At 37.4% G+C, this 25,317-nt stretch overlaps 1 protein-coding gene across 12 annotated transcripts in view; it reads left to right on the top strand.

Moving 5' to 3' along the window:
- The window catches only part of PDE1A (phosphodiesterase 1A), a 390,387-nt gene that overhangs the window by 265,525 nt on the left and 99,545 nt on the right, over positions 1-25,317 (top strand). For all 12 annotated transcript variants that reach the window (NM_001135342.1, XM_024243036.3, XM_054548811.2 and 9 more), the window contains 1 exon segment: positions 5,969-6,082. In NM_001135342.1, coding sequence (NP_001128814.1) covers positions 5,969-6,082 — 114 coding nt within the window.

Genomic DNA, 25,317 nt, shown 5'->3' with positions numbered 1-25,317 from the left:
CTGCAAGATTTGGTTATGTAATGATAGCTTAGAAGGTATTCAGAGTACTTGGTTATAAAAACTGCATCATTTGACATTGAGTGACTTTTCATTTGGAATGTAGCAGTTCTGTATTTGAATAAAAATACTAAATAATTTTCTACAACTGAATACTCTTTGTTCAAAAGAAGAAATTATGTGTCTTCTGCAATTGCTGGATTTAACCACAGAGCCAATCAATTGCTTTCAAAGATGGTATTGCTATTTTTGTTTCTGTCTTATTTTATGTGTCCTGATCATTAGAAGGTAAGGAACTTCCTTTAAAAACTAAGCAGATCAAAGTATGCTCAGCATATATTTTCAGGCTGATTTTTAAAGTCTTATGAATTATCAAAGATTTGTGTCATTCTCTTTGGGAAAAGATCATTAATGATGCTTTAGATTTTTTTCATGTCTTTGATAATATAACTTAGAATTCTAAATATTTTAATAAAATTGATGAAAAATGAAGGTATATACCAATAGCATCTATTTAGCCCATAGCCTTTTTCTTTCTCAAATTACTGATTACATATTTTAGCTTGCAATTTGCAATTTGATAAATGCAGACACAGGTATACACTTGCGAAACCATCACCATATAACAAGAAAATTAACATTATCCATTACTCTCAAAAGTTTCCTTGAACCTCTTCCTCCCTGATTCTTGCTTTCTCCATTCTTAAACAACTAGTATCTACTTTCTGTCACTATTAGGATCATTTGCATTTTCTAAAATTTTATATAAATAGAACTCCTCCTCCTCAATGATTGCATCTAGTTTTGTTATAAAAATAATTTGGCCACCTAGAATGAGTTAGGAAGTATTTACAGTTGATCAATTTTCTGGAAAAGTATGTATAGAATATTATTACATCCTTAATTTTAATTTTAATTTTTATTTACTTTTTTTGAGACAGATTTTTCACTCTTGTTGCACAGGCTGGAGTGCAATGGTGGCGATCTTGGCTCACCGCAACCTCCTCCTCCTGGGTTCAAGTGATTCTCCTGCCTCAGCCTCCTGAGTAGCTGGGATTACAGGCATGCACCACCACACCCGGCTAATTTTGTATTTTTGTAGAGACGGAATTTCTCCATGTTGGCCAGGCTGGTCTCAAACTCCCAACCTCAGGTGATCCGCCCGCTTTGGCCTCCCAGAATTTACCAGAGAAGGCTTCTAGGCCAGGAGTTTTCTTATGTGAAAGGTTTTTAGCTACAAATTTCATTTATTTGTTTCTTCTTGATATTTGTTAGTTTGTGTTTTTTAAGAAAATAATTCATTTTATCTAAGTTATTGAATTTATTGGCATAATGTTGTTTATATTATTTTATTTTTATAATAACAATCAACAGTTTTGTCTACTAATTCTATCTTCTTTGTCATATCTGGGTTAATTTTAACTCATTTATTTTTATCCTCATCATGGGTGAATTTTCCTGCTTGTTTGCATGCCTGAAAATTTTTTATTTGCTGAGAGACCAGTTGGGGAACTATCATATAAAAAAAGTTGAAATTATATGAAAATCAGAGAAATGTGAAAGTTGTTAATGAGAAACAAATAAAATGTGGCTTAGTTTCTATATAGGGAGTGATCACAATGAACAGGCATCTTCAAAGGACTTACGAGATAGGTAGCATCTCAGATATGCCTGGTAGCCAAACATGATTTAAGACAGTAACAGATGGTAGGAACAGGGGAGAAAGAGAGTTCAGCAAGAGAGAAGCACTGGAATCTAAGATGATGTGAGGGTTTTTGAGGAAGAGTGACTACACCAGTTTGCTTAGAAATTAGGGTGTGCATAAAAGAAGCAATAGGAAATACCTGCAGTTTGACATTTGACCACATTGTTTGCATGTCATACACCCCTCAGAGATTGCAAATACCTTGAAGAAGGTATTGTGCACACACACAGGTACCCATGCATTTTATATGTATATATGTATATATCAGTGTGGTTTTGTGTGTATCCTTATATATATATATATACACACTTATGTATACATATATATTCTTATATATGTACTAATATCTATAGATATATATTCTTTTACACAGCCCTAGGTGTAGTAATAGATACCCAATAATCATTTATCTAACTGAACTGGGTTTTTTAACACCTTTTTAGCAAAGTTGTCTATACTGCTTGATACAACAGCTGTTAACTTGTTTTGCTACCAAACACAGTAGCCGTCCTCATCCACAATTTTCTGGGTCAGAAACTGCTCAGATTAGAACATCAAGAACATGCCCTCACCCTAAGCTTTGGGAACCAGAACAACCTGTCTATGCCAGAAATTAAGAACATTGTTTTCTACTCAGCTTGCCCACCCTGCTTGATGAAAGAAGCAAAATCATTATTAAAAAGAATTTTTGCTAAATTAAGGGAACTTGTTTATTTTATGCACATGACTTTGTGCATAAAATATTTTATTTTCAGCTCTGAGAATTTGCCTATTGGATGGCTTAAGAATTAGGTAAATAGGATGTGATTATCTTAAAAATAAAAAAAATTGTACAGATATATACAATAAAGCCTTAACACTTTGTAACCCACCAGTACAGACCATACAATCATTTGAAAATTATTCATGAAGATGTTTGACCTTGTATTATCTAGAAAGAAAGTAAAATAATAGCCGAAATAAGATTGTTGAGGATTGTTGTATATATAATTTGATTACAAAAGCATATTCGCAATTAGGATAGTGATGATATAAATGATTACAATTAGGATAGTAATAATAATATAAATTATTCCATTAAGCTCGTGTTCTAGTTGTAAATAATATTTTTATAATATAAAGGTTTTCCTTTTTATGTAAATAGAAATGTGCACTCATTAATGAAAATTTAGTGCAACAAGCAAAGGAGAAAAAACGAGTCCTAGTAACCCCCCAATATACATTTCTATCCAGTCTTTTGGGGTTGGCATAGTGAATATAGGCATGTGTGTGTGTGTGTGTGCGTGTGTGTGTATGAGGGGATATGGTTTTACTGAGTTATAACTATATGCAATTACATTTTCTAATTGGGTGGTAAAACCTTACTGAAGTGTTTTTCCCCAGTGGAAGTTTTATGTCCAATTATAAGTTTATATACCTAATTATGAATTATCAAGACATAATTCATATTTTGTTTTTAAACCACATTGAGATCTCTGTGTGAAAAGGCATGTTCATTGTGCAAGCATTAGAGCCTCTTGATTTTTCACAAGTCTTATCAGTTATAGTTGCAGATGGGATGAATCCCCTAGGAACAACCACAGGCTGTTGTGAGTTAGGAAATGCACTTGGCGATGGTCTCCCAGGGTACTCATCATCTCATTTGATAATGAAGATTTCTCCATTCTTGACTACCTTATTTTGCTTCATTCTCTATTCATTTATCAGTGTGTTTTGGGTTCATCTGCATATAAAAGAAACCACAAAATAATTGTGGCTTAAATGCAATTTTTGTTGTTCTTGCATCAGAAACAAGTTCAGAGATGGGTGATTTCATTCAGGTGGACCCATAGCATGATATCCAGGCTACTTCCATTTCTTCTTTCCTACCATGCTTAGTGTGTGGCTTTCTTTTGCCAGGTCATTTATGATCCCAGATGGCTGCTGGCCTTTAGAGAGTTCCGCTGCGTTCCAGACAGCAAGAGAACTCCTTCCAGTGCAGTTAGCTCTCTCCAAAGAACTGTTCTGAAAGTCTCACCAACAACCTCCATGCACATATGTGACAAGAATTTAGTCATGTGATCATATCTAGCTTCAAGAGAGCTTAGACAATGTAGTGTTCTTAGTGGGAAAATCGCTAACAAATAAAAATAGAATGCAGTTTTTCAGGGAAAAGGAAGGCAACCCTTTGAAGTACTATTGTTTTTAAACCGTCTTATATAACCAAGCTGAACTCAAGTAGTTTTCACAAGAAAGACATATGATAGTATATTTCTAAGCCATTGCAGGACTATGGAAAAACAAAAACAAAAACTCTATCTTCTACTTTCATAAATAAAGGACAGTTTGACTAAGAATAATGTTCTTGGGTCATAAGCATTACAAAAATCTCAAAACCCTCTGTATCTTGATCCATTATAATCACATTCGGTGTTTCAGACAAGCCTCAAAGCCAGGCTTAATTTTTCCTTTCTAAGTAACCTGTTTTGGTTGCCTTTTTGTTGTGCTTTGTTTTGCTTATTCTGTATTAATAAGACTTATTTATTGGTATATACAATTTATTTTTCAGTGTTACTGCCTGCTGATATTTCATCATACAAAAGTAAATGACACAAAAAAAGTAATTGTTTACAGCTTCCTGAGTAAGACGTTTTCATTTAGGTGTGTCTTTTTTTTCCCATAGAGAAATGAACTATTTCTTATGGGTAGAGAAATGTCAAATACCTTTGCTGAAATTCTTAACTTGCCTTTGTAGCTTCACCCTTGGCATTGAAAATTATCCAAAATAAATTGCTAGGAAATCTGCTAAATTATCTCTAAGGGAGTGCCTAAAAGTAGCCGCAATCTACTCTCTTTTGCAATACCTCTGAATAGAATGGAATTAAATTCTGTCTCATGACTTAGGAAAATAGACAAGTAGTCTTCATATTGCTTATCTATAGTATGGAGAGAGTAAGGAATATGTTCCTTTTGTACTTGGTAAAGAGCAGTATCTTCAGAAACACGCAGCTTACAATTTAATGCGTAGAAGTTGCCAAAGCTGTTACAAACTTGTTAAGGTAATTTGTATCACCTTACTTTATTAGCTACCTATTGCTATATAACAATTATCTCAAGGCTTGGGGCTTAACACACTAAGATTAATTATCTCATGGTTTCTGTAACTCAGGAATCTAGCTGAGTCCTATACTTTAAAATTCCTCAGAGCATTGGGACACATCATCCTAAGGACTCAAACATGAGAAAATATTTTCAAATTTGCCTCAAGTGAAAAACGAGTGCAGTAAATACACTAAGGACACATACATATATTTTTTGTTGTCTCAATTAACTTTTAAAATAATGTTTGCCTTTTGTCTGTCTTTATTGCTTTATACAGTGAATAACAGCTAATCTAGCAGTCAGAAAAGCACTCTTTGTTTTTTTATTTTATGGAGTCTTCTTTTAATTTTATTTTTTAATTTTTTATTTAGTAGTTTTTTTGGGGTGTACAGGTGGTTTCTGGTTACATGGATAAGTTCTTTAGTGGTGATTTCTGGGATTTTTGTGCACCCATCACCCGAGCAGTGTACACTGTACCCAATATATAGTATTTTATCCCACATCCCCTCCCACTCTTCCTCTGTGAGTCCCCAAAGTCCATTATATTATTCTGATGCCTTTGCATTCTCACAGTTTAGCTCCCACTTATAAGTGAGAACATACTATATTTGGCTTTCCATTCCTGGGTCAACTCACTTAGAATAATGGCCTCCAGCTCCATCCAAGTTGCTGCAAAAGACACTATTTTATTCCTTTATATGGCTGAGTAGTATTCCATGGTATATATATATACCACATTTTCTTTATCCACTCATTGGTAAATGGGCACTTAGGTTGGTTCCATATTTTTGCAACTGTGAATTCAGAAGAGCATCCTTTGAATATTCTCCTAGTGCCAACATTGAAAAAACAGAAAAACGATAGAATACATTATAGGAATATACTTTTCTGAAAATGTCTATATTGTCTTGAATTTTCAGGAAAACTATCTCTGAAATATTATACTTAAACTAGCTACCCATACTCCTAATGTTATTGAGAGCTGAATATAATACATAATAATTCCTTACATAATAAAGACTGGTCTTAATTATATCAAAAAAATCTCTGAAAACAATGCTATTTGTTGACCTAGAAATAGCTATGTTAAAAATCTTAACTGAGTGTATTTAATACTGTACTATTTTCCATATACTTACAATAAATTCCTTGCTCTTTCTCTCTTTGGCTACTTTTTTGAAATAGACTAAGATGCTTAGTGAAGCAGCTGGAAAGAGGTGACGTTAACGTCGTTGACTTAAAGAAGAATATTGAATATGCGGCATCTGTGCTGGAAGCAGTTTATATCGATGAAACAAGGTAAGTTTTAACCTTTCTCTCTTTTGTCTTCTTTGACTCTCTCCCCTTTTTCTTCCTCTTTCTTGACCCTACTTTATCTCAAACAGGAATTTAGCATATCTTCCTGTGAAACCAAAATCAAATCTTATTAAAATTTGAAAGGTTCTTCTTCATGTAGCTAATTAACTGGACTATGATTCTCTAAAATTAATACACATTTTAATCCAAGTGTTTGAATGTCATAAAATAGTCAAACACTAAAGTGAAAAAAAAATCTCCTCTTCCCCCACCTGTACTCTCCTTGGGCTCAGACTTTTAAATGTCAGAGTTACGTGTAGGCTTATATTGGTTTTCACTGATGTAAGGATTTTCCCTATTATCTCAAATTTCAGAGTCCCTTTAGGAAAATGGGTGTTATATGCCCACACATTCTCATGAGATGTGTCTATCAGGCCCTTTATGCAGGGATTGCTAAGGGACATCCCAAATGTGTGTTTTTGATCATCCAAACCTAGCCTCATAATTAGCAGTGGTAAGGAGATTAGGAAAGGGGGACTTATTTGAAGAGGGTTGCCAGCTTAGTGCTATGACCCTCAAAAAGGCTATTCACCCCCTGGAGGATATTTGGCAAATCCAGGAGATGTGACCAGTGTCTCTTGGTATTCAAAGATATCTGGTTCCTAATTCTCCTCTCAAAAAGGATAAAAGTGATAGGCTAATCAGGGCTACCTGTGAATTCAGAGGTAAGAGGGAACCTGTGGGGAGAGACATGCATTTCCAGCATTTGACATGGAAAAGGTGCTAATTTTTTTCACAGCCATAAAGCAGGTAGAATAGAGGTCTCTTAAGGTACCAAATACTACTTAAGTCAAATAGTGAAAAAGAGGCTGCATAGAGTAAGTGATGGTATAAGAGCTAGGGTAGGAATTATAAAAATTCAGCTAAAATAGTAGAAAATATATATTCAAAGTACTCTCTTGGTGTTAGCAAGTTGTCTCTGAAGGACCCACAAATGGTCCCCAGGAGAAAAAAAATAGGCAGCATTTGGGCATTTGTCACATAGATGACAGCAAAACCACCAGTCTAGCCAGACCCTTTGGTCCTGTAATTTCCTGCCTCTTGCACCGCATTGCTAAACAACCAGAAGCAGCAGGGAGTGGAAATATGGAGGTGAGGACACCCACTAGGCCCCTTCCACTCTGCAGGTGTCCATGCCTGTCCCAGGCCTAAGCTTGGAACATGAGCAATGTTAAACCGGATGGGCAACTAAATAACATTAGTTTTTATTTACCTATGTGTACTGGACTTCACAGGCACACCGATACACACACACACACACACACACACACACATTGTTCAATAAGTAAAAAATTCACATAATGAAATTCTTGCCTCTAGCCTGGTCACAGTCTACTCTGTTTCTCATAAATTTCTTATACATCTTTCCAGTGATTTATTACATATTTTTATTTTGTATTTTTCCCTCATCCTTTCATGGAAGGTAGTATACTACATAAACAGTCTTTCATTCTTCTTTTTTTCACTGAAAAAGGAAACTTAAAAGTATCCTTTTATTGTATTCTGATATTTTAAATATTTGACAATGAGAATTTTTACTAATAGCTGGCAGAAGAGGCCATATTGTGAGCTTTGTTGCACAAGCGATTCTTTCTCTGTCTGCAGAATGAAACTCCTCTACTAAAGCATAGCTTGGAGAAACTATTTGAGGAAAAGACAACAGGCTGGGCACAGTGGCTCACACCTATAATCCTAGCATTTTGGGAGGCTGAAGTGGGCGGATCACTTTTGAGCCCAGGAGTTCACAACCAGCCTGTGCAACATAGCAAAACCTCATCTCTACAAGAAAACACAAAAATTAGCCAGGCATTGTGGCATGTGTCTGTAGTCCCAGCTATTTGGGAGGCTGAGGTGGGAGGATCACTTGAGCCAGGGAGGCCGAGGTTGCAGTGAGCTGAGATTGTGCCACTGCACTCCAATCTGGGTGACAGAGTGAGATCATGTCAATAAATAAATGAATAAAAGAAGGAAAGAAGAAAGAAAGAGAGAGAGAAAGAAAAAGAAAGAAAAAGGAAAGAAAGAAAGGGAAAGAAAGAAGAGAAAGAAAGAAAGGGGAGAGAAAGAAATTATTTTCTTGGTGAATGTTCACTGAATGTGTATGAATGTACATGATTCTTCTAAGTAAACAGAATCCAAAGTGCAAATTTTAAAAATACCTGATGTTTTTCCCTTGCTCCCTCATTTTTATGTGTGCTCTTATTGTTCACAAGATGACTGAACAGGTTTAAGATTTATTCAATCTGTCGTTGAACAGATATTTTCTTTTCTATTTATCCATAAAACTTAAAGAACCAAAGAACGATTTGAAGATTTCATTATTCATCTTTTAATGGCATGATGCTAACTACCTGGTTTGCCTAAGCATCCTGTCTGTCATTTAATAGATTATTATATGCTTTATTTATTTATGCATTTTTCTGGTGCATTTCCTTTCCCTGAAAAGTATGACTCCATGGATATTTGCTAACTTAGTTCCCTATGATCCCTAACTCATTTAAATGTATGTTATACCTAAAGTATAGCCCTTTGTCATTTGAAAATTGCTCTTTTGCGGGGAAAAGAGGTTGAGCACAATGCTGCCCTGCTTCGTGGTAGAAATTCATTTATTTTTTTCCTTCTTATAACAAAACATTCCATCTCTTAACACCACGTTATTCCTAATATTTACTCCAAATTTTTATTATTTTATTATAATGCTTCCATGGCATCATGAGTTTTAAATTGGATTAATAATAATACCCTACATTTGTATCATCTTCAAAGGGCTCTTAGTTTCATTATCTCACATTAGTGTCACCACAATCCTATGTGATTGGCAGGATGATTATTACTTTCTGCATTTTACTAATGAGAGAATTAAAGCTCTTAGAAGGAAAATGGTTTGACACAGGTCATGGATGGAAGTGTTGGCAAAACTGGGACTAAAACCTAACCCATGACTTCTTACTTAGTACTCCTTCCTCTATACCTGGCTCTTCTCAGAGTATTCCTATAAAACAGAATGGTCTTTAATGACCTCTGAAAGATTTAGATGACAACATGTAAAACACTGTGATAGCTGGAATTGTAAATCGTGTAGCTAACACGTATTAAGGGCCTACTATGTGCTAAAAAATCTTCTAAGCATTTTATATGTACCATTTTATTTAAACATCATAAAAGTCCTATGAAATAGAAACTCTATTATTACCAGATTGTATATGAGAAAACTTAAATCACAGAAAAGTTACACAGCTTACCAAAGGGAAGACAGGGAGTTGAAGAGTTGGATTAAGGCCTTGGCAGTCTGACTCTAGGGCTTGGGCTATGAAGTGCAATTCTCATCCTCATCCCTTTTCTAACATTTGACGAAAAGGTGACTTCAGAGACACTGAAGTTTGATGAAAGTGCACAGGTTGTCAGGATCATCAGCCCCAGTGGTGTACTGATTGTGTGGCATCTCTTTCCAATTCTGCCTTCAGTAATTTCATGTGGCTAGCTTGAAAATGGCTACTATGGGAGTATTCACACCCATGAAAAATAACATGCTACAGATCAAAATTTATTTTTTTCTGGAGAGTCTGTTGTTAAACATATACCGTCATACCACAGGTCAGACCTAAGATTACCTCTTACAAATCTCCTAAGAGCTGTGATTTTATGATCAAAATATCAGCTTAAGAATTTTTAGAACAATAATAATTTATGTGGTTGATTTTCTGTATACTTAGTAAGACACACAGCAGTAAACTGAGGATGTTTCTGTTGAGATGTCCATACAATTATTAAAGTACCATTTCCCTTAAAACTATCAGTAAAACAGAGATTATGTAAAAGGAGTCAGGTCCAAGAAGCATTTAGTTGCTTTTAAGCTTTAAAAATCTTTTGACTGCTGAAATGTTTTTTGATAGAAAATTCTCTTTCTAGAAAAAAATGATTCCGTGAGTATTCCAGAGAGATATTGTTTGAAAGTTGGGCTGGACTGAAAGAAAAAGTCAGCACAAAATAAAGCAGTGTAAAAACACAAATTATTAATTGGTTTAAAACACACACACATACAGAGCCTTAATGACTGCAGAATTTCAGTTAAGAAAGCAATCAAAACAAAAATCTCCCTTTAAAGATGATTTTGGTGAGAAAAATAAAAACAGTTTCTGAATTCTGACTCCTAGTGGAGATAATAGCACAATACCCTAATGAATATGACTGCTGGATTTTTTAAAAGACATTTCCAAATGCAGATGCCAATGCTTTATGAGTCTTGTGTTCAGAAGTGTCTCTAGAGGCTATTGTTTTTCAAACTTACAAAGTTTTAATCCAGAAACATGTAGCCTAAAAAAATATGTTCGATTGTCCTTATTTGAATTGGGATATTGCCAAGCAAAGTAGCATCTTTGGCCTCATGAATAGCAGGGCAGGCAGCTGCCTGAGAGATATACTTTCAAGATGGGTATTGTGCTTACTAATACCTCCTAAAAACACAATTTATAACTTTCTTTGTTTAACATGCACCAGTCTGTCTCATAATTACGATGATTAGCGCTTAGACTCTGGATTCAGAAAGAGTAGGTTGTTCAAAGTCTGGATTCTCTACTTAATACTCTTTCTTTAAGGAAGTTACTTTACATCCCTGGCTTTATCATCTACAAAATAAGAGTAAGGATAATGTTCATTTCGTAAAGTTGATATGAGAATTAAATGTATAACAATGCCTAAGAGTAAAATTTAAATAATAACAAGATATTTCTATTTTAAATAAAATTCTTATTTATTATGTATGGTAAAATGCAAATAATTCTGGGATACATAACACATGAAGGTATATGATTTACATATTCTAATGAAGGTATCAAATGCTTCCCTAAGAGCAGTTTTTAATCCTGAGAAAATGAAAACAGGTGGGTGCTGGTCACCAAGGAATGAAAGCATAAAATTATGGAAAAGAGTGCCTTTCCCTTAATAGAGTCACATTATCTCTGTAAAAACATTAGTTGACTTTTGCGCCTTGCTAAATCTAAGGATCCTTAATTTGGTGTTAGATGCTGCATTGATGTCAATCAGTACTTTGAGAAGTTAGTCTGGTAGAAAGAAATTGAGTGACATTTTAGGGTACATTAGAGGCTAAGATCATTGAAATCACTGAGTAGAGGGACTTTCCAAGGAATCTTCACTCATTTAACAAATACCTGTTGAGTACCTGACATGAATACTAGACACACTGGTAATCAGAATCAGGAGCAAAATTGTACAGGCAGTTGGTGGCTAGAAATGGGTCTAGAATTGTGAAGACAAACCTAGGCACAAGAACAAATGCTCAAACAAGAAACAGAGAGATTTAGAGAGAGACCCAAGCAACAGTGACAGATTACAAGGAGGAAACACCAAGTATCAACAGTAACTGATAACCAGAGGGAGTAACATGGGGTAAGAATGGGGTAAGAATGTATACAGAGTCAGACTTCCAAACCAGATTGTCTAGACTTCTAGACTCGCAGGCATTTTTGAGTATTAATGAGTTTGTTCTCTGGCAAAGCTCTCCCTGCCTATTCTTAAAGACATGGCTTCTAACAAGAGGACTAAAGGTAAAATATGTCTGGAATATGCTAGATATATGTGCATGGAAGCTCAGAAATATAGTGACAATTAGAGATGTGAATTATAACTCGAGGGTCTCAGAATTTTTAAATACCTTTACTTTGATGCTAACCTTTAATAGTTGGAGCTCCTTTACTATTTGAATATGTTCTCCATCCTGAAGTTCTTGAGAATGGCCAGTGAATGTTTACTTATTTCACCAGACTGTCCTGGCTGTCACTTTCCTTTGCAGCCAGCTCTCTGGCTTCAGACTGATAAATTGTTCCTTTGCGTTTTTTTCTTCTTACCTATTTTTTTCCTCAAGTCCAGCTATCTATAGCCAGGATCCCAAGCATGAGCTCAATCCCTTCCTCCTGTTCTCCAAACTGAAGCTAAAATCAGCTATAATTGCTATAAGACATTAGTGATAGATGCTTTTTGTTTGTTTGTTTGTTTTTTGTTTTTTGTTTTTTTTTTTGAGACAGAGTCTCACTCTGTCGCCCAGGCTGGAGTGCAGTGGCGCAATCTTGGCTCACTGTAATCTCCGCTTCCCGGGTTCACGCCATTCTCCTGCCTCGGCCTCTCGAGTAGCTGGGACTACAGGTGCCCGCCACCATGCCCGGCTAATTTTTTGTATTTTTAGTAGAGACGGGGTTTCACAGTGTTAGCCAGGATGGTCTCGATCTCCTGACCTCGTGATCCGCCCACCTCGGCCCCCGAAAGTGCTGGGATTACAGGCGTCAGCCACCGTGCCCGGCCAATAGATGCTTTCAAAATCTACAACTTAAGCCTTTTCATAGAGGTCCCTTATCAAGCATCTTGCTGCAACCTCTAATGCCTGATGCCCATGTCACAGAGACCTTCCACTACAGAAGTCCTTTTGACATGTCTTGCTGTCCTGAGTTCAGGACCTCAAGTTCTGTGACCAAAATAAAGATAGAGGGCAATCAAAATTAATGTCATTCATCTCTAAGGATCAACCCCTATATTAAAAGACTGTGCAGTCTAAATTCACATTTAGAAAAAACATGACAGTTTTCTAAAGGACACAGAACCTGAGAGTGATGCAGCTGTGCTCACGGTGAAGACAAGCTTGAGCATTACTTTCTGGAGATGTTTAGCCTCTTGGAATCCCATTGTCTCAGTCTTCTAAATGCCAGAGGAGAGCCCTTACTTTTTTTAGTGTAACTAAAAGACTTATTCAAAATATTTTTTATAAAACAAAAGTTAGTCTGCACTGAAGGTAAAATAAAGCCTGTCTATGTAGACTAAACCAATTTTTTGACTTTTCAAATGTCAAAGTTTTTTCACTTTCAACTATTAAGGTTTAAAAAACTCTTGGAATTCCATATCAAAACAGGCTACCATGTTATCCTAGTAATTTAAATCAAGGGAGGGGATAAAATTGGAGGTGCGGAACAGGAGGGTAGTTAAGGACAGGCAGGTAGTTAAGGAAAACATGAGTATTTAAGGCAAGGCATGGAGCTACCAAAGAGGAGACTAGAAAGAATAGACACCAAAGCAACAGGCATATATGACAAATATGAATTGCCAAATTAGCAGAAAGCAGGGTTACTGAAAAGGGTAAATCAAATGCCACAGGGTAAACCACTGGATGAGTTGGGAGATTCCTAATGCCCTGAAGTAGAGTTTCAGCAAAGAGAAAAAGCTACCAGCCAGAAGATGATACTATGAGGAATTAATGTGGAATGCCTTCGTGAAGAAATTAGTATAGACTATTTTTCCAGAATTTGCTAGAGTACAAAAAACAGAGATAGACCAATCTACTGATTTGGACATATACTTGAGGAATCCTTTTTGTATGTTTTTGTTCACATTGTTTTTAGGATGAAAGGCTGATATCTGTAGCCCAGAAACGAAAAGTTTAAAAGACATATTTAGCAGGACAAGAAAAAAAAATGCTTCCTAGAATGATTAGGTCAAGAAGTTATCCTTGGGAAGTTATCTAGGAAGAGAGAAATAGCCAAACATTGGTTGAAAATGTTGATGTGGCCAGGTGTGGTGGCTCACGCATGTAATCCCAGCACTTTGGGAGGCCGAGGTGGGTGGATGATGAGGTCAGCGGCTCACAAGGTCAGGAGTTCAAGATCAGCCTGGCCAATATGGTGAAACTCCCTCTCTACTAAAAATACAAAAATTAGCCAGGTGTGCTGGTACACACCTGTAGTCCCAGCTACTTGGGAGGCTGAGGCAGGAGAATCGCTTGAACTCAGGAGGCAGGGGTTGCAGTGAGCTGAGACCATGCCACTGCACTCCAGTCTGGGTGACAGAGCAAGACTGTCTCAAAAGAAAAAAAAAAAAAAAAAAAGGAAAGAAAAGAAAAAAAGAAAGTGTAGATGAACTTGGAGCTAACTAGTGCACAGCCAAGGGTCTTCAAGTAAGCAAAACATGAGTAGCATTGTAAAATCAGAAAGATTCACTGGTATTTCATTTTAAACTCAGCTACTTAGCATGGGTAAATGCGCTGCAATAGTTATGGCTAAGGTATGAATAATGAGCTGCTAAACTTGGGGAATGATGTGGAGAGCAAACTTTTTATGTTTAATCACTACAACCTGCACATCATGATGGCACTCACTCATGTGTGCTCCTTTGGCATTTAGAGTCAGAATAAGAGAGAGGAAAAAGAGAAATAGATTGGGTTAATGAACGGCTCTTAGTAATATTTCAATTGTAAGTCATAGGAAACCCAACCAAGCCCGTTTAAACAAATGATTAACTTACTGGCTTTCATGGCCAAAATATTGACGGCTAGTGGTGACTATAAACATAGGTTGATCTAGGGCACAAATGATGTCAGCAGGTCCACCTCTGTTTTGCTTACTCTGGAATGGCTCTTTTGATATTTTATCTGGTAGCAAGATGGTGACAGTATTTCCAAGCTTCACTTCCTCACACCATCAAATCCAACAGGAATGAGGAAAGTTTTCTTTCACAGAGGATCCGATAAGCATATCCTTATGTTTCGTTGGCTCTAGTTAGGTAACATATTTATCCCTCAACCAGTCATCTTGTCCAGGGGAGTTGAATATACAAGGTCAGTGGTCAAGCATCCCATGAGAAAGATATGTGGTCAACTCTATTTAAGTCATACGCTTAAGAACTGAGAATGCAGGAGAGTGCTTTCTCAAATCACAACTGTGTTCTCTCTGCAGTGAAAACTAAAATGTTTCTGTTAGTGTGACAAGCAGGGGACCTGGATCGGGGTTTGTGTGGGATGTGGTGGAAAGACCTTGATTGCAGTTCAGCAACTCCTTTCTTGGCTTTGCTCCTACTAATGATTAGTCTCTAATCATTGTTTTTTTCACGTGGAAGATAAAGTCTCCAGTCCCTTTTTGTTCTGGAATTGTGTGATTTTATCCATGGTTCCAAAGTCCCCCTGTAAAGACCTGCTCATGACTCAATTACCCTGACTACCAGGAGGGTGACAGGAGGAAACTGCTTATCATTTGCTTAGCATTTATAAATATGGGCTCTTGTATTCTTCAAATTATTTCCATTTGGAAAAGTCCCTGAGGAAATCAGTTTGAGGAAAATGTGCTAAGACGTTGCTGGAGCCCAGTGAATCATTCAAAATCGAGTAATGATTTTTCTGAATTCCATTTTTATGGTGTGAGTTGTGGGGAGGGGTGGCTGTTTGGAGTGTTGTGTTTGTAGGCTGTTCTCACCCTGTAGGTGGAGTGTGAAACTCACTTAGAAAAAGTTGCAATACTTTTTGGTTGGTTTTCCTATTTTCTGTCCATCTGTGGTGTGTTACTTTCTACAAACTTTCAAAAACAGCCTCACTCCTGAAAAGGGGGAAAAAAACCTGACCAGATCTTTTGAGAAATGCCTAACAAAAAAGCTCTATGTGTTGAGTAAGATCTGACTATTAGTGATGTTTTGATTCAATGTAATATAAATGAATATTTCCTGCATTTTAAAAAGATGTTTTAAATATTATTCTTTTCTAATAATGATAATAATAATAATGAAAATCGTTTGACAGTTACATCCAAGGCAACATATTATTCAATTTGTATATATGATTCCATATAATTCTCAAAAATGCCTATAAATTAGTTACTTGCATTCTTTCTACTATAAAGTTAAAAAATTTAAGGCATAAAGAAAGTAATTGACTTGCTTAGGATTATATAATTATTAAGCATCAGAGACAAGTTCAAACTTAAATGGAAAATATCAAACATCTATTTTTCTCTTTTTTCCTAGCCAACAGAGCCCATTTTTTTTCCTAATTATTTACTCCCTTTTTTAAGGCCAAGTGATTCAGGGGACACCAACATCAGCCCCAGGCTCAGGATGGATGACTCCTAATTGATATTAACCAGTTATTATTCTCCAGTTCACTAATCAGTGAGTTTAGGCTTGGACATATGATATGATTCTGGCCAATAAGAATTGCATAAATGGCAGAATGAAGGGGGTGTTGGCAAAAGGTTTCCTCTTCATAGGAAGGGTGTCTTATGCTTCTGGGTGGTGTATCTACATCTGATGCTTACGATGAATACAGCCGTCTTGCTTCAAGCAGAAAGCTAAACCTAATACTAAAGTTCATGTAGAAAGACGAAGGAAACCTTAGTCCTTGGTGATATCGACTTCCTGATTTTAAAAAATCCCTTTCTGGAGTCAACTTACTTTTAACTGTTTTTTAAGGAAATCAATCAATTTCTATATTATTTGAGCCACTTTCATTTAGGTTTGATGTCACTTGTCATTGACAGCATTCTTACAGCCAGGTAGGTTGGACTTGCTCCAAATTCATGTTCTTCATCTCTAATCCTTCCCAGGAGTCACTTTACCCTAACAATAAATCCTAATGCAAATGTTTGATTTCTAAGTTATCCATTAATAATTCATAATCTATTTTCCCATGAAACGAGGTAATAGGTTAAGTTTCCAGGGTAACCCTCAAAACATTGATCCCATCATAAAGTGGAACAACATAGGTGTTTCTTAAGCAAGTATCATAGGTGTTTCTTGAGCAAGTATCAAGTACTAGAAATAAGGGACTTACATTTTTCTACGTACAAAGATGTTTGTATATTCTTTACTATATTTATATAGCCTACTTCCCAATATATTTTTCTTCTGTCTACTCTCCATCTCTTTTATCTCATTTCCATCCCCATCAGTCTAGCTAGAGTCACCATTATCTGTGAGGCTGTCTCAGGCCTATCTTTCTAGACACACATTAGTCAGTTCCACACAGGGACCTTGCCATTCTGCAGGCTCCACCCAGGAGTAGGGGCTGGGGATAGGGTGGGGCATTCAGCTGGCTTCTGCTGCAGAATCCTGGAAACTTATCTGGGGCATGCTCCCACCCTCCTCACAGTTTGTCTTGGATTAGAGGTCACGCAGGATCCAGTGTTCCTTCTCAGGATCTCTCCTGCCTTCCTTTCTGACTACTCTTCGTTAATCTGGGGTATCTTTGGATAATCACAGGAATGGAAACTTTACTCTGACTCATCACATATTCTTCTGTTATCTTTTCCTGAGTCCCTCTTCCTTCCATGGGACGTGGATTTTTCCCTCCTTCAGGTTATTATTGTGTCATTTACAACTTGAGTCAGTGAGCGAATTCATGGCTGACCGTATATACAAAGAGTTACAGGATCACAGAAAATACTTTTTAAATTGTTTTTTTAAACATTTTTACACATGAAAAATATCTTTTTCTACATTAAACAGGACGTGACTAAAAACATTGACATATACAACATATGCATCAAAATAAGCAAATAAAAATGACTTTATTCTTCATCTGGGCTAATACCTAACTAGTGCAAATACCTGAATATTTTAAAAATCCCTAAAACCAGAGACCCTATGCCTATGTTTTTTATACTTTTATTCATTTATTCAACAAGTATTTATGAAGGACACACTATATACACTGATACTTATTTCGCTATTTTGTTTGGCTACCGTTACCTCCCAGTTGTCATCATCCCTACTATTTTGGCCTCATGGGTTTAGAAAGAAATATATTCCTTATCTCCTCTTACACTCTTGTCTTCCAAATATACCCCTGCTCTACTGAGGACACATTCTCCACCCATGGTCTGTTGAAAATTGACTTTTTTAGTTCGCAATCAGGTAACATACAGATAATTCCCATTTGTAACATCATTATAAAAGATTCATTAATTAAAATACTTTCATGGGGACTCTTCTGACTGTTCCTCCCAATATAATTCACCAACATGCCTCATCACTGATGATGAAATTATGTGCATGAGGAAATAAGCAGTGCCATTCAGTACACATCATAGAAAAGAAGTAAATTGTATTTTCTTGGTGTAGAGCTTCCATTAATTGGGAAGCTGTGAATGAAGGAGAACAGTGTTCTCAAACCTTAGTAGTCATCGAAATCACCTGAAGGGCTTGTTAAACTAGGGTGCTGGGCCTCACTCCCAGACTTTCTGATTCAATAGGTCTTAGAGCATGGGAAGTTTCATTTCTAACAAGTTCCCAGGTCATGCTAATTCTTCTGGTCTAGTGACCACAATTTGAAACTACTCTACCAGATGATATCACAGTGAGACCACACACACACAAAGAAACAGAGAGAACATTCGAAATTTGATGGTTAGAAATTTAAGGTCTTATCAAGACTATGTCCCAAGTGGCATTCCAAGTTGTAAATGAGATAACTTTGTGCTAATATGCCCCCCACTCCAACCTCCAGGAAATTTCATCAGGAAATAGGGGTAATAAGCAAGAGGTGCTGAATTGGAGATTAGCAGTGCCTCACGGCAACAAGTCTTGGGTTCCTTGGAGTCCAGGTCTGTCATTTGGTCCGTGGTTTGGTCACCTCTCCCAGGTCTGGGAAACCATAGGCCCTTAGGCTTCATCTAGGAGCTGCAGCCCCACCCTTTTTCTTCAGGCTGTCCCTCTTAGTAATCCTTGGAAGGACACAGATGGAACATGGAATGCCCTTCTCCTATGTCTCATTTCCCTAGTTAGAAGAGGCAGCCTATCTATTCTCTGGAAAGTGGAGCAGGAAGAAGATCAATACGAGGAAAATATTGTTTTATTGTGAAAATATATACATAACATAAAATTTACCATTTTAACTATTTTTCAGTGTAAAATTCAGTGGAATTAAGTACGTTTACAATGTTGTGCAACCACCATCATCATCTGTCTCCAGAAGTTCTTTATCATCCAAAACAGAAACTCTGTACCCCTTGAACAATAACTCTCCATTTCCCACTCCCCTCAGACCCGGGTAACCGCCATTCTGCTTTATGCCTCTATGAATTTGCCTACTTCACTAGGGAACATCCTCAAGTAGGTAAAAATTAATTTTGGAGATTTCTCCCATTGCCTCTTCACAACCCGTAGAATCCTTACTTTACTCCTTGACTCCCCAAAGTCCACTTTGAACAACTTCTTCCCACAATGTCTCCAACACTTCCATTCCCATGAGGCCCTCCTTGTTCTATGTGTTAGAAAAAGGAAATCTGCTTAGACTAATTCATGCAGATGTGTAGGTAGTGGGAAGTTACCAAGGGCTTGCTTTGTAACAGATGAGCAGATGCTGTTCTAAGGGCTTTCTCTGCATTTATCAGTTTCATCCTCACAACGTCACCACTAGGCATACTATTAGTATCAGATGATACTAATAGTAGTATCATAAGTAAATCGTATTTTCTTGGTATAGAGCTTCCATTAATTGGCAAGCTGTGAATGAAGGAGAACAGTGTTCGCAAACCTTAGTAGTCATTGAAATCACCTGAAGGGCTTGTTAAACTAGGGTGCTGGGCCTCACTCCCAGACTTTGTGATTCAATAGGTCTTAGAGCATAGGAAGTTTCATTTCTAACAAGTTCCCAGGTGATGCTAATTCTTCTGGTCTAGTGACAACAATTTGAAAGTACTTTTCTAGATGATGTCACAATGAGACCACACACACACACACACACACACACACACACACACACACCCACACAAAAGAGAAACAGAGAGACCATTAGAAATTTGATGGTTAGAAATTTAAGGTCTTATCAAGACTATGCCCCAAGTGTTGTTCCAAGTTGTAAATGAGATAACTTTGTGCTAAAATGCCCCCAACTCCAGCCTTTTTTTGTATTGATAAAAGAACTAAGTCTCACGCAGATGAAATATTTTTTCCAAAACTACACAGCCAATAGGTGATGAAGCCAGGAGTTTGACTCCAGAGGCAGTCTTTCTAACTACAGAGGATGCTTATTAATCAAAATTTGTTAATCAGTGGAGCATTAGGCTCTGTGCCTAATGGAATATTTTCAAAAATGTTTTTGAGCCAAGAGGATTTCCTGGTGGGAAGCCAAGAGTCATCAGCAAGGCTATGGGCAGTTTTCTGCCTCACCCATTATCCCCAATTCCATCTCCAAATGACTCCAAAAATACAATCTTGATCCCAGCTCTCCAAGCAATTTGACTCTTTCTCAGGCCCTTCCCTTCAACATTTTTTGGGTCCTTTCTGCCTCTCCTGGGGGACAGGACCTCCACTGCCTCCACCTTTGCTTCCTAGATTGGGTACGGAGAAGGCACCAAGCACTCCGTAGGTCTTACCTTGGAGAAAGCCACATCTAACTTCAACATTATCCTTACTTGACCTCATTTACGCCAAGATTTGCCTTTTGGGAATTGAGCTAAGGTCGGCATAACTGACTTCTCCACCCAAAAGTTCAGTCTTCATAGTCACTCATATACAATGGTCATCTTCTCACAGTTAAAAAAAAGAAAGTTGGGTCAGGGAGAGGCTAACAATACCAGAGGAACATTGAGCAAATCTATTAGGAAACTGTTTTTTTAAAAAAAAAGCTACTGAGATAAATTTGTAAGCTTGCCATTTTAAATCCTTTTTGGAACAAAACAGGGAATAAATAAACATGCTTCAGTGGTGGCCTGAAAGAAATAATTCAAATGTATTTAGCACTTAGTAAGTAGGTTACTGACAAGTAGATATGGCATTTCAAATGTACTACTTACTTCCATCCTGACATTTAATTTATTGTACTTCAAAGTGTCCTGAAATTTTGTCATCCAGATATATTTCTCTATGAGAAAACAATTCAACATACTAGCATTGGAAATTAAATTCAAGATTCCTCCAACTAAAGATTTCCTGATAGATCAAACTCCTTTAAGACTTTTTAAGATCAATTATTTTTAATCCTAAGTTTCAAGGCAGAGAGGAGATAGAGAAAATGATTACTGGCATTAGCATTGACTGAATGTGAAGGCAGTCTGGGTACTCAGTAAGAAAAAAATGCATTTAAAGTGGAGGATAACTTATCAATCAGTAACTCAGACCCTGAAACCAGACATACATGACCAAAAAATGTGATGTGGACACTCCTGGTCGAATGACTTTGCACAAATCACTCAAGACATCTGTACCTCAGTCTATTTATCAGTAAACTAGAAGTAGCAATAATAATTAGATCTTCCTTGTAGTGGTATTATGAGGATTAAATAAGCTAAAGCTTGGTTTCTTGCCTGGTTCTTAGTAAGAAAGCAATAAAGCAGCTGACATTATCATCCATATCGATCTTCAAACAGTTCTGAAGCCTGAGTGAAGGATTGGTGTTACCTTTAGAGTTATGGTTTGTTTTCTGTTTTTTGGGGGGTTAGGGGGTAAGGGTGAAGAAGGGTACAAGCAGCTCAGAACACAGACATAGGTTAATCAAAGAAATAATACTAATGGATTCTCCTAGGAGGAAACCACTTACTCCAACAAGAGTATTCCTACTATGGAAAGATGAACCACCCTTAATTCCTCCAGCTGTCCTGGAAGATATTTGCAACGTTCAGTACCACCTTTAGCCCCAGGCCAGTAAAGCTGCTTCCCTGGGCACCATTCCCCACTTCAGGGGGCCTGACAAGGGCTCTCTTTGGTGTTCCTCTCCCCATGGTGTGCCCTGCAAGACCAAGAAGAACCTGAAGCCCATGGCCCTCTTCCCCCTCTAGATACTATAGGACCCTGGAATTCCCTGCTCTTCCCAGTATGTTCCTTTACCTTATTTTGGGCAGAAGACCCCAGCATTCTGTACCCAAAGGTCCCCAAGCCTGTCTCCCACATCTTACTGGGCTTTCTTGTTAGGTCTTTCCTCTCAAGGGACCCAGGATGTTATTGGTGTTTGTACCCTTTCAAACCAAGGAGTGGCCAAGAAGCAGCTCCTTTCAAAGCGAGGTAGGTTGATGGAGACTGTACTTGGGGGCTGAGGTTTCCACCTGTGGTGCAGAGTGGAGCTGCAGGTTGCTGGCCCAGCGCTGTCACACAGGAGCTGAGAACTTTCAGTTCACCCAACTTGTCTGTCTTTTATGAAACTTATTAAAAGGTAGAAGGATAGAACATATAGCAGTTTAGTCACCTGATATATAACTTTAAAATACTTAGTTAAATGGTATTTGGATGAAATATGCTCCTACCCTGGGCCCACCAAATGTTAGGGGAAAGAACTGAATGAGTATGTTGCTGCGTGAAACATGTCCTTTATAAGAATAGTAAAGCAGGAAAGGAACATTTCAAACTTGAGAAACCAGTATCTCCTAACCGCACCTAGCACTTGAATTTTAGCACTTAGAAGGTGTAATTGCGGGTACCAATTGCCCAGAAATAACCACATCAGTACACGAATGTAATCATTTTCCAAGAGTCCACTGTGGACAGAAATATTTTCACTGACATATAATTGTAAGAGTCAAAATCCCATGACCTCTCCTTCCGTGGCTGCCTCCTTCTTTACTTCCCTTCCCTGCAAACTTTTTAGTTCAAAATATAAGCCCTTTGGGAGTTATGTCATCTGATTTCAAGAGAAAATTATGATTATAAATAGCTCCGAAGGATTAGTTGAGTCACAGATTGGATGCAGGGTCAGTTTTCACAGTTCACCGGCTGCCATCTGCACCCAGGTCGTGTTTAGAAACCCTTGACTTTATGCTTTATTGACTCCACGGGGACTAAAACTAAAGTTATATCAAACACCAGTGGGAGCATTTTTCAGAGGTAAACAGTGGTAACATTTTACACATATATTCCTTATCGTTTCTTTTTCTGTATGGCACATTTTAAGAATTGCTTTTTTCTTTTCTTTTTCTTTTTTTCTTTTTTTTTTTTTTTTTTTGACAGTCTTGCTCTTGTGGCCCAGGCTGGAGTGCAGTGGTGTGATCTTGGCTCACTGTAACCTCTGGTTCTGGGTTCAAGTGATTCTCCTGTCTCAGCCTCCCCAGTAGCTGAGATTGCAAGCGTGCACCACCACGCCCAGCTACATTTTTGTATTTGTAGTAGAAAAAAGGTTTCACCATGTTGGCCAGGCTGGTCTTGACACATTTTAAGAATTCCTAAGGAAAATGTACCAGTCATCATTTTTTCATGTTGTATGTTTCTTAAAAACAAAGTCTTCATTTTTAAAAAGCATTTACAATGTAAATGATTATGCACACTCTGCCCTTTAACATTAGAATAAAGAGCAATGAAGCTATTAGATGTTTGTAAAACAAAATTAACTATGATAGTTGAGATCCTATTTTATCATCCTCCTTGCACAAATTTCTTTCAAAAATGAAATGAGGACAAAATGTAGTCATATGTTTTACATGTGGCATAATCTTATACAAGTATTCAGATATTTTCATGTCTTAGATAAATGTATAGGAAAATTCCTTATAATAATTCTCTGTCCATGAAAAGTGCAGGATGACAATGACTAGTCCATATTACATTATAGTTTTTGTTCCTGCACTGTCTAGCGTAGTCAGATGAAACTTGAGGAGCTGCTCATGTTGCTCAGACGGAAGAAGACACAAAGTACAAGGCGGGTACGAGGGAAAGGGAAAATGAATAAGTAAGAAGAGGTAAATGGAGGGGAGTAGGGAGAAATATGTCTTTAGGTTTATTAGTTTATTTTCAAAATTTATTCAAATTTAGGTTTGATCTACCTGTTTTTCAACTTTCTTCTCTCCAAACTGGAATAACTATCTTAATGAACCTGTGTAAACTTACTTATGTCTTCATTAGAAGTTTCTTCTCTACATGATAAATGAGCATAAAAGAGCTAATATTTGACAGAAATACTGAGTTTCTTGGCTAAAGGCATATAAACAATGCATACTTTTTTTAAGTTTTCTTTCCTGTGACTTTAAAATGCTATAAAAAATGTTTAGTTTTTTTTTCTACACCAAATATATATGTTTCCCCACAAATTGTTTCAATAATATGCAACATGATTATTCAGGAACAACTTAATCTAAAGGCAATGAAGGAGATGATTGGCAGCAGTGAATTTGCTCCCAAGATGTTGTTCCTGCATAAGCAGCAATAAATTTGATTATATCAATCAAATAGCACAGGATTATACATTAAAACTTCTACCATTTCCATCCTTACTCCACTGGTGAAGGTAATCAGTTACAATTAGTCTAATGTAAACATTTCTAGACATTTTATAGCCATTCAGTGGATATATATTGACCCCCTGCTCTGTGTCACACATGATTTTAGAAGCTGATGATACAGCAGTGTACAACAGAAGGCCAACTCTCTGCTCTCTAGGTCTTTGCAGCCCAGGCTGCTAGACTGTAAGCGTAATGAACAAACCAACCAGTGGACATATGGTATGGCATCTAGTAGTGGTCAGTGCTAAGAAGACTATAACAGGGTAAGGCTGGGCACCTGTATACAAGGTGGCTCACACCTGTATACAATCCCAGCACTTTGGAAGGCTGAGGTGGGCAGATCACTTGAGGTCAAGAGTTTGAGACCAGCCTGGCCAGCATGGCGAAACCCAACCCTGTCTCTACTAAAAATACAAAAAATTAGCTGGGCGTGGTGGCACGCCTGTAATCCCAGCAACTTGGGAGGCTGAGGCAGGAGAATCACTTGAACATGGGAGGCAGAGTCTGCAGTGAGCCGAGATCATGCCACTGCACTACAGCCTGAGTGACGTAGCGAGACTCTGCCAAAAAAAAAAAAAAAAAGAAAAGAAAAAAGAAAAAAGACTATAGCAGAATAAAAAGACAAAATAAAAATGAAAAATGCTTACTATTGGGGGCAGGCACAGGGATGCCCTCTCTACCTAAATGCAGTAAGGAAATGATTCACACAAATATCTGAGTACAAGATTCTAAGTAGAGTGAATAGCAAGTACACAGGCCCTGAAGCAAAAGCAAGCTTGGCAGCTTTGTATCCAGCAAGGCTAGTGTCACTGGAGCAAAATGAATAAAGGGGAACTGGTTAAAAGGTGAGGTTGGAGACTTAGCTTGAGATGACTTATGTGGAGCTTTATGAATAAGGCATTGTGGTCTGACTTAAACTTTAAAAGAGGCATTCTGGCTGTAGAGGGAAGAAGAGACTGACAGGGGCCAGGAGCAAGAAGGGGAGGCCAGTTAGCAGGCCGCACAGGAGGCCAGGCAAGAGATGATGGCAGCTTGGCCTCTGGCTCATTCATTACAGGTGGGAATACAAAATGGTATAGCAAGACAGTTTGGCAGTTTTTGCAAAACTCAACACTTACGACACCATCCAGCCATTGTGTTCCTTGGCATTTACTCAAATGAGTTGAAAAAAGCTGCACCTGTTTATAGGAGCTTTATTCATAATTGCCAAACCTT

The sequence above is a fragment of the Pongo abelii genome, chromosome 11 (genome assembly GCF_028885655.2).
Source record: "Pongo abelii isolate AG06213 chromosome 11, NHGRI_mPonAbe1-v2.0_pri, whole genome shotgun sequence".
In the NCBI taxonomy this organism is placed as follows: Eukaryota; Metazoa; Chordata; class Mammalia; order Primates; family Hominidae; genus Pongo; species Pongo abelii.
This window is presented reverse-complemented; position numbering and strand designations above follow the sequence as displayed.